The 13,601-nt window shown below is 42.3% G+C and overlaps 2 protein-coding genes across 5 annotated transcripts in view; both read left to right on the top strand.

The window, feature by feature from the left end:
- The first annotated feature begins 1,593 nt into the window (after positions 1–1,593).
- ddx28 (DEAD (Asp-Glu-Ala-Asp) box polypeptide 28) lies at positions 1,594–3,726 on the top strand. Its single transcript, XM_046383049.1, has one exon. It carries the CDS (start codon positions 1,805–1,807, stop codon positions 3,494–3,496), a length of 1,692 nt encoding a protein of 563 aa, XP_046239005.1. The 5' UTR covers positions 1,594–1,804; the 3' UTR covers positions 3,497–3,726.
- Positions 3,727–6,019: 2,293 nt separating this feature from the next.
- Positions 6,020–13,601, top strand: part of tln2a (talin 2a) — an 86,034-nt gene continuing 78,452 nt past the window's right edge. For 2 of the 4 annotated variants that reach the window (XM_046383035.1, XM_046383008.1), the window contains exon 1: positions 6,020–6,206. The gene's annotated coding sequence lies outside the window, so the exon portion shown is untranslated. Of the gene's footprint in view, positions 6,207–6,237; positions 6,559–6,623; positions 6,643–13,601 lie in introns of those variants that run through there. The other 2 variants (XM_046383017.1, XM_046383026.1) reach the window with 2 other exon arrangements.

The raw sequence follows: 13,601 nt of genomic DNA, 5'->3' as shown, positions 1-13,601 counted from the left end.
AAATAATGAATCCTAGGCAACGAATATTTTTGATTTATTTTGAGGACATGTGAAAGAAATATTGTAGACATGGAAGACGGTACAAAAACTTGCTGTCACAGCTCTGAGCAGGATTTTGGTGACTCGTAATGTTGTTGATTTATGCTGCCCTCTTTTGTTCAGTCTGTGAAACTGGCTGTTGACTCAGTTTCATGGCGGAGTCCAACAACTGCAATCACAAGCCCAGGGCCTGGACATAAGTATTGTACATAGTGGGAATGTAACTCGTTTTAATGATTACTTTTTCCTTAGTTAGAAGACAGAAGAGCCCAGTTCGTGGGAATCTCCAGCTGTCACAGAAATGGTTCATCCAACATGTGACAGAGACTCTTGCTGAAAGTGTTTGTGATGTACTGAAGCTACAGTAAATCAATCATTCATTCAGCACGTGGGAAGTGCAGCTGATGTTCGATCAATGCTAAATGTAGCAGCAGCACTAATGCAGACAGCATATTGTTTCTGTGTTAAGTATAAATGCAATTGTTCTTTGCAGAGAAGAAGGTGATGTGAAGATAAAATGTGCACGGCAAAATAAATGAATGAAAACATTTCCAGTAGGCAACTGGAAAACAACAGGGCCATAAGGCAGAGGTGTGGGCATCCCCTTTAAACCCTCACTGGATGCATGCCTGGTTAAAATTAGTCTCTTTCTCATTCTTTTACACACCCAGTGGCAATGAAGCAACTCTGGATTATTCCCCTGAGGGCCCCAGGGGTGCAAAAATTCTGCCTCTAAGTAGTAATTCATATGTGTAGACCACATATATGTTGACATGTTTGAAAAGAGGGGATTCCTAGCAATAACTGGATAAAATACAGATTTCCAGCTGAATAGAGGTGTATTTAGAGTACATTGGGCATGGTCTATGCTGAAGAGCATTGTGCAGAACTCAGAGTAATGCTGACAGTTATCGACAGTCACAGTTGTGTCAGTGACAGTGCTCTTTCTCACCCCTCTCTAATCTATTACAATCTCTGGCGTTACTGTGCTGCAGGCAGTGCTGATTCACTAGCGCAGTGATCAGCAGGGCAATGGTCAGCTGATTGATTTATCGTTACAACAGGCATAGAATGTACAAGACTTGCAAACAAATACAGTGGTCAGGCTGGACTCTTGTCTGAGGATGACCAATTGGTTTACTGTTAAAAATTGCACTTTTATATTTCAAATATTTACAGATAGAAATAATTATACTTTGTGAACTTGAGGAAATTTCTTGCAAACCAGGTTAACATATAGATGTTAATTTCCTGAAACAAAAGTTCCTCTCAGGTTCTGTAGGGGAACATTACATAGAAATTATGAAACCTATGGTTGGCAACGAGGCTCGCAAAACGGAATATGTTTGCAGTATTTCTAATATGTTTGCTTTATTTAATTAATGTATTGATTCTCCCGAGAATTTACTTTTATCGATTATTGCTTACATAATTGCCACAGAGTTTGGAATTTTCTTTCTTTTTGAATAAAATGAGAGGGAAAAATAAGATAGCGTGCATTGCAAGTCTAGATATTCAATTTCTACACACGTCATCACACCACGCCCATTTGACATCATCAACATTCGCCGAGGACGCATGGCGATGTAGCTGTCAAAAATATAATAAAAAAAAACAGGATGCTGACGGATTTAGCGTGGTTTTCGGACATTTAACGTGACCTTTGAGACTGCCGGGGCCTCGAACCTCATGGTTTAGTCCTTCACTCGCGTACCTTTTGTTTTTAAATTCTTGTCGGCTGCTAGCGAGCCTGCTAAACATCAAAATGCTCTCTGTGAAGGTCGGCTGTTTGGCTGCGTCGAGAGCTGTCAGCTCAAGAAGGATAATCTGTCCTGACTATATTAAAGTATGGGGTTGCTGTCATGTTGGTAACTCTGTGAGTCAAATTCGTTTCTGTCAAACAGCAGGCGCGTCACAAGAGACCGCAGTTATTCGTATCCCTCGCTACATGCAGAAGCGGGTTGACAACGTGAAACAGACTCGAGGGAAAAACAAGATCACCACCATCAAAGCTGGCAAGATCCTGATCGAGAGCAAGAATCCCAGTCTGAACCAGTCTGCAGGATATACACTTGGAAAGTTTGAGCAGCCCATTCTCTGCTCGAAAGGATGGAAACACAACAGATCATTCGGCGACTATTTCACGATCAACAACATCAAGGCGGTTGCACCTTTTGTTGCGGAAAATCACAAAGAGGACATCGAACAGGAAACGTCGTTTGATAACCTCCGCATTTGCAAGGAGCTTGTGGAAGCTTTGCACAAGATCAACATTACTTGTCCCACCACTGTACAGCTGCAGACCATCCCAAAGGTTATGAAAGGTCACAACATTCTCTGTGCTGCAGAGACGGGCAGTGGGAAAACACTGAGTTACCTCCTGCCTGTTGTTCACAGACTACAGGCTGAGAAGGAGTCGAAGATGTATGACGAGAGCACACACAAGATTCACACTTTAGTTCTTGTGCCTTCCAGAGAGCTGGCCGATCAAGTGGCGGCTGTTTCCAGGACTCTGTGTGCTCCATTTGGCTTTCTTACAAAGACTGTGGGTGGTGGCCGAGGTGTAGGACACATCAAGATGATCTTTAAGGGGAATCAGCCGGATATTTTAGTAGCTACACCAGGTGCTCTGGTGAAGGCCCTGCGAAGACACTGCCTGGACTTGAGTGAGCTGAGCTTCTTCGTGGTAGATGAGGCCGACACCATGTTCGACCCCAGCTTTTCTGATATGCTGGAGGACATCTTGCTCCACACAAACATCGCCAATAATCCCAAGGAAACACGAGGCCCGGGGCATAAGACCCAGCTTCTGGTAGTTGGGGCCACCTTTCCTGGTGGTGTTGGGGAAGTGCTTAGCCAGGTGACAGACCTTGGCAGCATGGTGGTTATCAAGAGCAAGATGTTGCACTTCCTAATGCCCCACGTCAAGCAGACATTCCTGAAGGTAAAGGGTGGGGATAAGATCCTGGAACTTTTCCAAGCCCTGAAGCTACTCCAACAGGAGAGAGGAGGGGGTGCCATTTTGGTGTTCTGCAACAAGTCTGCCACCGTTAACTGGCTGGGGTACTCACTGGAGGAGATGGGGGTGCAGCATGCACGACTGCAGGGGGAGATGCCTGCAGCTGTGCGCGCAGGCATCTTCCGTTCCTTCCAGAAGGGCTTGATAGATGTGCTGATATGCACAGACGTTGCCTCACGTGGCCTGGACACAAGCCGAGTGCGCTTGGTTGTCAACTATGACTGTCCAGAATCCCACACGGACTACATCCACAGAGCAGGGAGAGTGGGGAGGGCAGGAAGTGTGGAGGATGGTGAGGTGCTCACCTTTGTCTGTCATCCTTGGGAGGTGGAGCTCGTGCAGAAGATTGAAACTGCTGCACGTAGAAGAACTAGTCTGCCAGGGATGGAATCTGATATACATGTGCCAAAACCCAAAGTTGAAAATGCTGAGGGCTAGAAGTGTTTCTGTATGTTTGCAATTGGGAAAGCAGCCTGTGGGGTGTGTTATTGTATGTGTAGTGGTGGGATGACAAACTCTGAAACTACAAAATATTTTCAGAAGAAACAATAAGCAAGATTTGTTCAAAACAATTACAGTCAGCTGTTTTTCTATGTATTATAATACTTTTTTGTCCAGTTTTGGTTGATGTTATGGGGAATAAATCTTTTGCTAACTTTTTTATCACAGTCGAGTGTTGTTAAAGCTGGTATTTCGTGATATAAGTAAGTATTGTTTATGCAGATAAATCTGCTCAGCAATTATGTCTTTAGGCTTAATACTTCTATTGCAGTATTATCAATCAACTGATGCAATATTAGCATTTAAAAAATGCTTTGATTTCAAGGTAAATGTAATTATATATTCTTCACATTTTGCTTTATCTTGCTATTTAACTATTGTCTTTTTAAAGCTTATTTTCAAAGGCTTGTTTGCCCTTGTAGCTTTTTTAGGATGCAGAAATCTTTTTGTGCAAGCACCACAGATGACATCCTGAAGAATACAATTTCGGCTTCACCCAAATGCTGAAACAGTAATTGACTTGCTTTAGGTAGACAGATAGATAATTTATTGATCCCGAGGGAAATTCAATTGATAACACTGATAAATGTTAAGTGATTCTCTGTGCAACAAAGGACTGTAATTTGAAAAAACATTGCTTTAGTATTTTTAGTATTTTTCAAACACAGCCTCTTGGTTTTTTACCACATCTCACCAAACACTATCCCAGATATGGTATTAATTGCATTAACTATGTTTTACATCAGTCAGAGTTGTCATGTGGACAAATAGTGACTTCTTTAAAGATGCTCTCCTGTCAGTTCCAAGCAATTTTTAGTATGTTGTTTTAAATATAATATGTACTGCGTGCATTCAGCCACAAGGTGGTGGAATGTATCTGAGTTAAGCCTATATACATTACCTGCATGGTTGTTAGGTCAACTTGTACATAACTCGCATGGTTATGTGCTCAGAACAGTTAACTTGACACAACGCACACTAACGTTCTGGAAACGTCTACTACTTCCTGAATGTGTTTTTCTGGATTTCACTGGCTTTCATGTTTGCAGCACAAAAACACTTCATCAAACTACAGTAAGCTGAACACAGGCCAAAACCTGACAACTGTGCTGTTGATGCGGTAGGTCTGCCCTACTTGAAAGGATTTTCCCCCTCCTCCTTGCCTGCGGGTGCTTGTTGAAAGGAAACCGCAAAATTGTCAACATGAAAATCTGCCAGAGTGAAGAAAATCTTTGGGATCGTATTTCAAAGGTGTAACTTTTCCGTTGACCCTGATGTTATGGAAGTTGGTTAAGTAATTTTTTTAAAATAACTGTTTAGTTTCTTTCTTTTTTCATGAATTACGGGCAGATGACAAACTTTCAACTAGACTTTTCTACCTGGGAAAAAAAAGCTCTCGTTTTGACATACCTGGTGATTTACGCTGCAGTATTTGTGGAAGTATAGAGATTAAAGAGGCAGGCAGACCTCAGGGTGAGACCGAGGTGTCAACAGCTCCGACAGTATCAAGGGGCTTCCATTACAATGTCTGGAATCTAGCCAGGATTGTCCTGCTCCAGCTCGGGTCAACATCTTCAAACTTTGCCCCGCTTAGCTCCACATTTCACCCATCTGTACCATGACAACAAGGAGCCAGCGTCTACTTATAGCATGCGGGGTGAATAACACCTCCTGTCTGTTGGTTTATATTTTTGTCCTGTCTCACATGAACTGACCCATGTAAAAATGATAATAATAATAATTCAGTTATCTCGCTTCCTGGTAGTTGCCGGGGCCCGTATTTTACGACTAAAACAGTTTTAGAGCATTGAGTTCAGCCTTTAAGACCCTCTCCATGTGGTGGTCAATTCGTTTTTATTAAATGAGAGGCAGTAAATGCATCTTGAAGAATTTCTAACAAGTTAATTGAACTACTATGGGAGTTTAGTATTAAATTGCTGGGGCATCCCACAGTATGCTCTTGGGAAATGGCTTCCTTGGGTTTTGTTGGACAAAGCGAAGGAGGGAAGCATAAAGATGGCTGGTTTGAGGTCCCGGCCTCCTCACCGCTCAGCCTACAGTAAAATAAACACTGAGCATTTCGGAACTTCCGCTCAAATATTTGAGCAGGTGGTAATATTTGGATGCCTCTTACAAAAGGTCTTCGCTTTCTTTCTTTTCGCTTGAATCTAGTGGTAAAAGGGCGTTTACTTATTAAACGTTAAATGACACTCTACAAACAACCAATCGGTTAAAAATCCTCATTACTAGTGAACAAATCTGCGTGGGTGTGAGGTAAGTGCTATCAAAATTACTCCACACCCCAAGACATTTTAATGTCAAAAATACATATAATTTAAATCACCATCATGTTAAGTGCCTGTGGAGAACTGAGGTGTATAGATGGACTACAAAGCGTTTAGTCCATTAATAATGACGCATTTCCTCTCTGCCCCACCGTGGGATTATCTCCCCCCTCCCTATTTACACACACACACACGCACACACACACACTGCTGCTGCCGCCGCCGCTGCTCACACACTGTCCGGCCACTTGGAAATTTCCCTCAACGCGGAGGATATTTTACTGCTGAATAGCGGGGCAGTCGGCTAATGTGCATCTTCTCAGGGCTGAGTGGCTTGAAATGCTCCAGTAGAGGACCTGAAGGTAGGTTTACAACCCGGTAATCGCCTTTATTCTGCTGTCCATCTCCCCCGCAGCAGACGTAGCGATCTGTCTGACCTTCTCTCTTAAAGCGTTAAAATAAAACCACACGCCGTGTGTGTGTGCGTGTGTGTGTGTGTATGAGCGAGCCCAGCTTGAGTGTGGATGGGAAGCCTGTGCATTGCTCAGCCTTTGAATGGATCGCTGCTGTAAAGTTGCGTTTCAGACGCTGCGATGCTCATTTGAATCAACTAAACTTGTGGTGCCTTCAATTGTCGTCTTCTCCATTGGCATCGACTGTGTTTTTTGGACGAGTTTGCAGATCACGGGGCTGCTACAGGGGGTCGCCTGCAGGGTGAGCATTATTTTTTTTTTTGGGAGGGTGTTGTTTTTGAAGCCGCAGGATTCAGCATGTGGGCAACGGAGGGTTGATGTTGAGGTGGGTGTGCAGAGTCAAAGAGGCATGCAGAGTTCACGGAGATTACGTTGCGCCGGTCAGGGTCTCCGCCATGTTACCATTTCAGTCAAGCTGCCACTCATGCCACAGGCAATTGTTTCCAACTTTTTCGTTTTATATGCACATGTCAAGAAAGCGCATGCTAAACGCACACATCAGAGGGCGGCCATATGTGCAAAGCGTGTGAGAGCTGTGTTAAAAGCATCAGATTTTGAAAGGAAAATCCACACCTTAACGTTAAACATCATAGCTTACAGAGGGACCTGTGTTTGTAGCCGTGGGCGTTATTTCAGCTTTATTCAGCACGTTTGTCCACGGTGCATGTGCGTTTCCATCCTCTGGCCAACCTGCAGTGCTCATTACGGTCAAGGTGATACTGGGAGCAGCATGGGAAGAAATATGTTAAGTGGAACATGCTGAATAATGACTGGCTTCTTTACAGCAGCTATCCCTATATAAATTGTGAGGATGTCTGACTGGAGACGCTGCCACACCCCTTCCTAGAAAGGGGCCATTATTACCGACCACATGCTCTCTTATTATTCCTGCCAGATATCTCAACATATTTTCAAATGTGTCCTCCTGTTTGGCAAGTAAATTGAGTTGAATGGTCACTTGTTACTGTGCCAAGTTTGTGCCCAAGGATCAATTCACTCTATACTAGTATTGCAGTGAGTGGGTTAGTGTATTTCAGTGAGCCAGTGTCAGACTGTGAGTTGGTCAGGAGGCATTCGTGACAGGGTCATATGAGACAGGGGGGACAGGGGGGGCACCAGCGAAACAAGAGATGTCTGCGATGTTTCATATGCAAGTGAGTTTATCTGGCAGTTTAACAGGCAAAAGTAAACTACCCCCTGAACCCCCGCCCCCACACACACACCCACACACCTTCTGGCTGCTAGACCCTGGCTTGCCAAAAAAAAGATACATGACCATATAGGCTGCAGGCTCCAATGTGTGTGTAACGCCTCAGGAACGAGCGCTCTCCCCTGACTGGTTTGTTACACATCCTCTAGGTATGTCTAACATCAGTCTGTCTGTTGAGACAGAGTTGGCATTTAGGACGGCATTTCTTGTGGGAATGGTTGGTGGTTATTAAATACATCTCCCACCACAAAATCTATAGTTAATAAAGGTGTGAAGAAACTTGCAACAGCATGAGAATGCCACCCCGTCTCCTCAAGTTGCCCTGTGTTAAAATCTGTCCTTTCAAAATGGCAGCTCTTGTTTAATGAGCCAGGCCCCTGTTCTTCAGCACTGATCAGTTATGCTTCTGTTTCATCTCTGTGAAAATGTCATTTTCTCAAGCCTCACGGTTAACTGTTACAGTCAGCTGCTGCTGCTTGCTGCTTAGTATGCGGCTCTGCCACCAGATGCTGCGCTGATCATTTATTAAACTGACCAAACTCTGTCTGGCTTTCCTGACAAAAAAGGAGCAATCAAAAGCTTTCTCATTATATTAGCAACTGCACTAACCTTTTTGGGGAATGTGTTTATGTATCCATTATGCTATTAGTAGTTTGAAACCAATCTCGTCCAAGCAGTGATCAACGAATACGCTCTTTAGCTGTTGAGTTATTTAGTGCTGAAATCAGTGGCACCAAAGGAGAAGCACTCTGAATCTTAAGGAAATTATGTCCAAGTTTGCATATAGTGCAGTCCAAAAGCATATTTACTAGACTTTGCATTAATGGGAATTAAAACCACTCTTTGAACGACTATTTTAGCATAACCTGTAGTCTATAGTCCTGTTGCTACTGAAATATCTAACATAAAGATACTACAGGAATCATTTCCTGTCTAATTTCCACATTGTTCAGCTTGGTCTACAGCCCTGGGGGACTAGCATTCACTGACCATGTGCTTCTGGCTTGTAAAGATCTTCATGACCAAGCTCATCTGGTGGTGCAGGGGTTACTCATCAGCAGCACATGACTAATTTATTGATTTCTCCCTATTGTTCTGTATGGAAACAGGCCTTTGCTGTCACCAGAAACCACAGAGGGGAAGTAATGAGCAACCCGTAATGACACTTTAATCACAAGAGGCACCACATTAATGCGCTACGGGGGTTTGTTGCTCATGCTCAGCCAACTTACAGGAAGTGTCATGACCATCATGGTCAGAGCTGTGGGGTACAGCAAGTACAGACAGTGTTTCCTCCCAGAGTTGTATGGTTTGGTGTAAGGAAAGGAAATGCTAAGCTTGTGATCTTTGTGCCTTTTTCTGCAACATCTGCTGTGCTGACAAGAGGCCCTTTTCATGCAGGTAGAAGGTGGTAGAACTGAGTTTGATCTGAACAAGCACAGCCCGGTTGAATTACATTTGCTAAACGGTTTGACAGATTGTTCACCACATTTTGGCCTAGCAGCATCCCTTGACTTCTGTTCACAGTTGGTTTAAACTTGATCTGTTGTTAATTCAGCAATAGCCAGGTGTATAATCAGTGCAATTAAGCAGTTAATTAATTTACAGTTATCACTATGACTGCATATCAGTGCACGTTTTTAAAGTGTTGGACATTCATTAGATGGACCAACTCTAAATTATGACTTCATGTGAGCATGACAGAGCTGCTCTTGACTTGCAGTTGGAAATTAAATTAAAGTTTGTGATGGTGAATCTGTATCTATGATATGCTTTCTTGAATGAGCATTCTTGCCTTGTCAGTAGCAAGTTATATGTATGCCAAGCAGGGCTGATGGTATAAGTTTGCAGAATTTTAATAAATTGTTCCTCCAAGTGTTGGAAATGTTCTTCCTCTGTTGTGACTCCAGGATTCTCAGTATATGGAATGAGTTTGTCTGTGATACTGATGTGTGTTAAAAAGATTTCTCTCATTATGGATTAAGATGACCAGTACTGTTAGTCCTGGGATATACACAGGAACTTAGTTAAAATCTTCAAGATTTTCATGAAATCAGACCTCATAGCTGGTCAGTTTCATTTGGTAAAATCTTTTCTATAAAGTAGATTTCATTGTTGGTGATGGAGTCTGCCAATTTCCCCGTGGATTCTTATTGCTTACTTGCATATGTATGATGTGATTTTGGCAGGTTGCGCTGCAAATAGATAAACCAGTTGATCTTTTGTTTCTGACAAAGTAACTGCAAGTGTTTGCTGTAGTATTAAACTTGCTGTTACTATGGTAACCATGGTTTTTGCCAAATCAGCTAGGAGTGAAATATTAAGAGCTGAGACTTGAAAGTTTCATACTACACTGGAATAGCAGTGTTTTTTTAACTGACTGTAGTTCACAGAAGTTAATGTCTTACCAATTGCATCTCAGACTGATTTTCAGAACACAGTTCTTCAGTGTGTGTGTGTGAGAGAGAGAGAGTGTGTGTGTGTGTGTGTGTGAGTTTGGGGGGCAGCAGGGAAACTGGACTGGAGACAGTGGAATGTCTGGCCTAGTTCAAGTTAACAATATCAGAGAATTTCACACTTAGTTGTGACCAAGCCAAGGCATGTGCAACCTTAAACATAGTCAAATCACAAGATTCCAAGCAAGGCTCCCTGTGAGAAAGGCCCCTTTCCCTTCCACATGTACAGTACTTCACTTAGTTCGGCATTAGACAGATTAGACTGAATTATTTTCCATCAACCTTTGTCCTGTACACACGCTCCTATTCTCAGGAGAAGTTATAATTAGCGACCGGTTAGTACAAATTCTTTCATTTGTGAAAGTCAAATGAAAAAAGTCCAACAGCAATCTCAAAAATAAAATGGTGATCAATTTAGAGACATTTTGTTGAGATTCTTACTGTCCATCCACCCCATCAGCAGTGAAACACCAACCAAAGTTTCTAACGTGGTAATGTTGGTCATTGTTGGATAGATGCAGCAGAGACTGCCTTCTTGGCACATCCCATCTACTGTCTGTTTTTTTCCCCACCTCCCACTGAGTTCTGGTTTGTCTGTCTCCCACTCAGCCCATCATCCAATGTGCATTGCATCACAAATACAAGCCAGTACAGTGGTTGCCAGTGACATGAAGAACTATTTCTGCACAAATGGCCTTTGCTAATTGATTGGTTTTGAATACCCTGTGTGATTCAAAGATAGGAAATGTTCGCTATGTTTTTTTCAGTCTATAATTAGACATGGAGTATGTTTCAGGAGGAGCAGACTGTCTGAGCAACCGGTGCCCTGTGACAGTCTGCATATGTGGTTTTGTGTGTGCTGTGACGAAAGTCGGTGGACCCCTGGTCTCATTTAAAAATACAAAATTTTGGTCATGCTGAGCAGTCTGGAGCAGCAGTTGCCTGTATGGTTGTCATAGTGACGGGGGATGAAAACTCATGCTGCCCACTACTTAGTAGGTTTTTGAACAGAGTTGTTCATTAGAATAGTTACCCCTGCAGAAGAGCACATTCATGATCGTAAATATGCTTTTATTGCGATGGATTGAGATTGGGTGACAGCATTGCATATTCAGAGATCAGAGCTTCCTTTCTTTTTGTGATTAAAATGTCCTCGAACAGCACTAAAACATCATCATCTGCAGGACGTGCCACAAATGGTCGGGCATTTGGGTAGAACACTCATGCTTATTTGAGGACAGAAGAGGACAGAGGAGTTGTGTTGTACTATGTTATGTATCTATTAGATTTTCAGCCTCCAGAAGATGACACCTGGTTAAATATGACATGGAACTTGAAAGGCCCCCGTTGTGGAGCCCTCCTGTTTAAGTCTGGAACTTTGAAATGAATACGAGCTATTTCTGAATTTAAGTGTCTTCTTTATTAGCTTCCCGGAACTGCTTGTCACAAGATATGTTACGGCTTTTTAAATATGTAAACACAAGCTAAAATAGTCTGTTCATGATTTTAAAATTACTGCTAGACTTAAGTCTCCTTTTGTATTTTGGTCATCTTAGTAATTATACAGTTTTTAATTGATATGTTTTGACTTGGCCAATTTCCTTTCCTTACTATTATGACAATATTGAGCTAGTATTCTAAAAGCTTTTTTTGGTTTGGATTTTGTTTACCTTTTGATAAATGTTAGGCTTGTAAATGAATAAGCTGCTTAAGACAAACATAATATGAACAAAGAAATCAACCAGAGCGTGAAAATCTTTTTAGTTGCACAAATGTCTGTAAGAGGGACAACTGCTTGTTGGGCCAAATCCAGGTTGACTTCCAAACCTTAGCTTGTAATTTCAGGCGTTTTGGCCGAAGCGAATCGTCATCTTGACCCCTGGGTGAAAGTGGATCTCCTCTGAAATGTTTCAGGTTGCAGCTGAGCTCCTCAGCTATTACTGGAGTGCGTTTTTGGCAGAAATCCCTGCTGCCATGGTTGCCACCTCAAGGCTCATGCCTCTTAGTCACCAGGGCAGAAATGTAACCTAATCAGGTGTCTGCTGCTGCCAGTACATCAGCACGTCACACTGTGAACAGAGTTTAGATTGGCTGTTTTGTACAAGACGGCGTGTGGCCAAGCACCCTTATGAATCTTGTTACTATATGACTCCCTGTAATTTTCACATTTCACTTGGATTCCTTATTGCTTACAGTATATTGCTTTGGGCAGTAAAATTGATTTCCCATCTGCCCTCCCCTTCCTTATGCTTAATATGCTGATCAACCAAAGTTATCAGGAAATGCAGAAGCTGCGTAAAGGTTACAGAAGCCCATTACATTGAGATTACTGGTTTGTTTCCCCAGAGTTTTCAGCTAGAAGATGAATCTTGTAACACCCTCTCCACCACAACAAGTACTTCTGAGCAGAGTGCTTTATTTTAGAGTCACCCAGTGGACTACTTGATGCCAAATGCTGCTTGTTGTGGTTATTTTCAGCAGCTTACCCAAGTATGTTTGTATGCACAAAGTACTACAGATCACAAAATATTACTATATATACTGCATGTGTGGCACTAAATGTAACTGCAAGTTTACTTTTTATTAAGGTTGTCAAAAATATAAATGCTTTTCCAATTATTGTTGTTTAATAAAATACAAAATACCCATTTGATCAGAAGTACCTAAGCTATAAAAAACAAAGAAAATTAAGGAAAAACACTCAGCATGTTTGCTTTTTGTCAACAAATTTCAACAATGAATTTTGAATCACTCATCCAATTATTTTTGTCTCCGAGATGTTGAGGTTTGTGAAAATAGTCCTGTGTTGGAATTCCCCAGGAAGTGACAGCAGAGCAGCTCATGGCTTTGTTGATCAGGGGTGAGTGAACATTCTGGGTGTGCTGGAAATGTATCCCACCCCTTCGCTCCTCCTCAGCCCTCCTGCAGCCTGGGGCATCTATTCTTGGTTTTCTCATGAGGACAAATTCTTGCTACAAATGTTTGGGAGCTGACTTGCATGGGGAGTAAACCCCACAGTATGAGGCCACCCTGCTGGCAGAGGGGCTGAAATGGTCCCAGTGTTGCCAAGTAGAAAGAAAAAACTATTCTGGATATGCGAGTGTGAGGAGGAGGCTGTTCTAATCCAGGGCAGCAGTTATATCATTTAGTGCAGAGGAATCGCTTTGTCGTCAGATTTGGCTGTTCTTCCCTGTTGTCTCTGTTGGCTTGGTGTTTGGCATAAGGTGCCCTGAATGAGGCTGACCTTCAGTCAATTTCCAGTTAGTAGTTTGAGTTCTTGGCTGATCATTTACATAATGAAATGTCAAATTTAAACAAATGAAGAAGTGTCACAGGACAAAATGATGGCTTACTTTCCTTTTATTTGACCATATAGCTATGGGAATAAGGATATTAGCTGGTATACATCTGCAGCCAATGCTTGGGAAGTGATAGTAATGTACTTAAATAATCCACCATTTGTGACTTTTGCAGAAAAATGCAGCAATACTACATCACTTCTACCATTTTTTCATAAAAAATTAGCATGTGTTTAGGGTTTTTCTTTAATCAGGGTACATAGGGTACACTAAAAATAGGCAGTTGACACATTTGCCATGTTGTGGTGGTGCCTCTTCT

The sequence above is a fragment of the Scatophagus argus genome, chromosome 1 (genome assembly GCF_020382885.2).
Source record: "Scatophagus argus isolate fScaArg1 chromosome 1, fScaArg1.pri, whole genome shotgun sequence".
NCBI classification, from domain to species: Eukaryota; Metazoa; Chordata; class Actinopteri; family Scatophagidae; genus Scatophagus; species Scatophagus argus.
Note: the sequence above shows the minus strand (reverse complement) of the source record. Positions and strands in the feature narration are given on the sequence as shown.

Bases quoted from the DNA above. Each gene is read 5' to 3' on its own strand.
- ddx28 (XM_046383049.1), top strand. From the start codon at position 1,805: ATGCTCTCTGTGAAGGTCGGCTGTTTGGCTGCGTCGAGAGCTGTCAGC.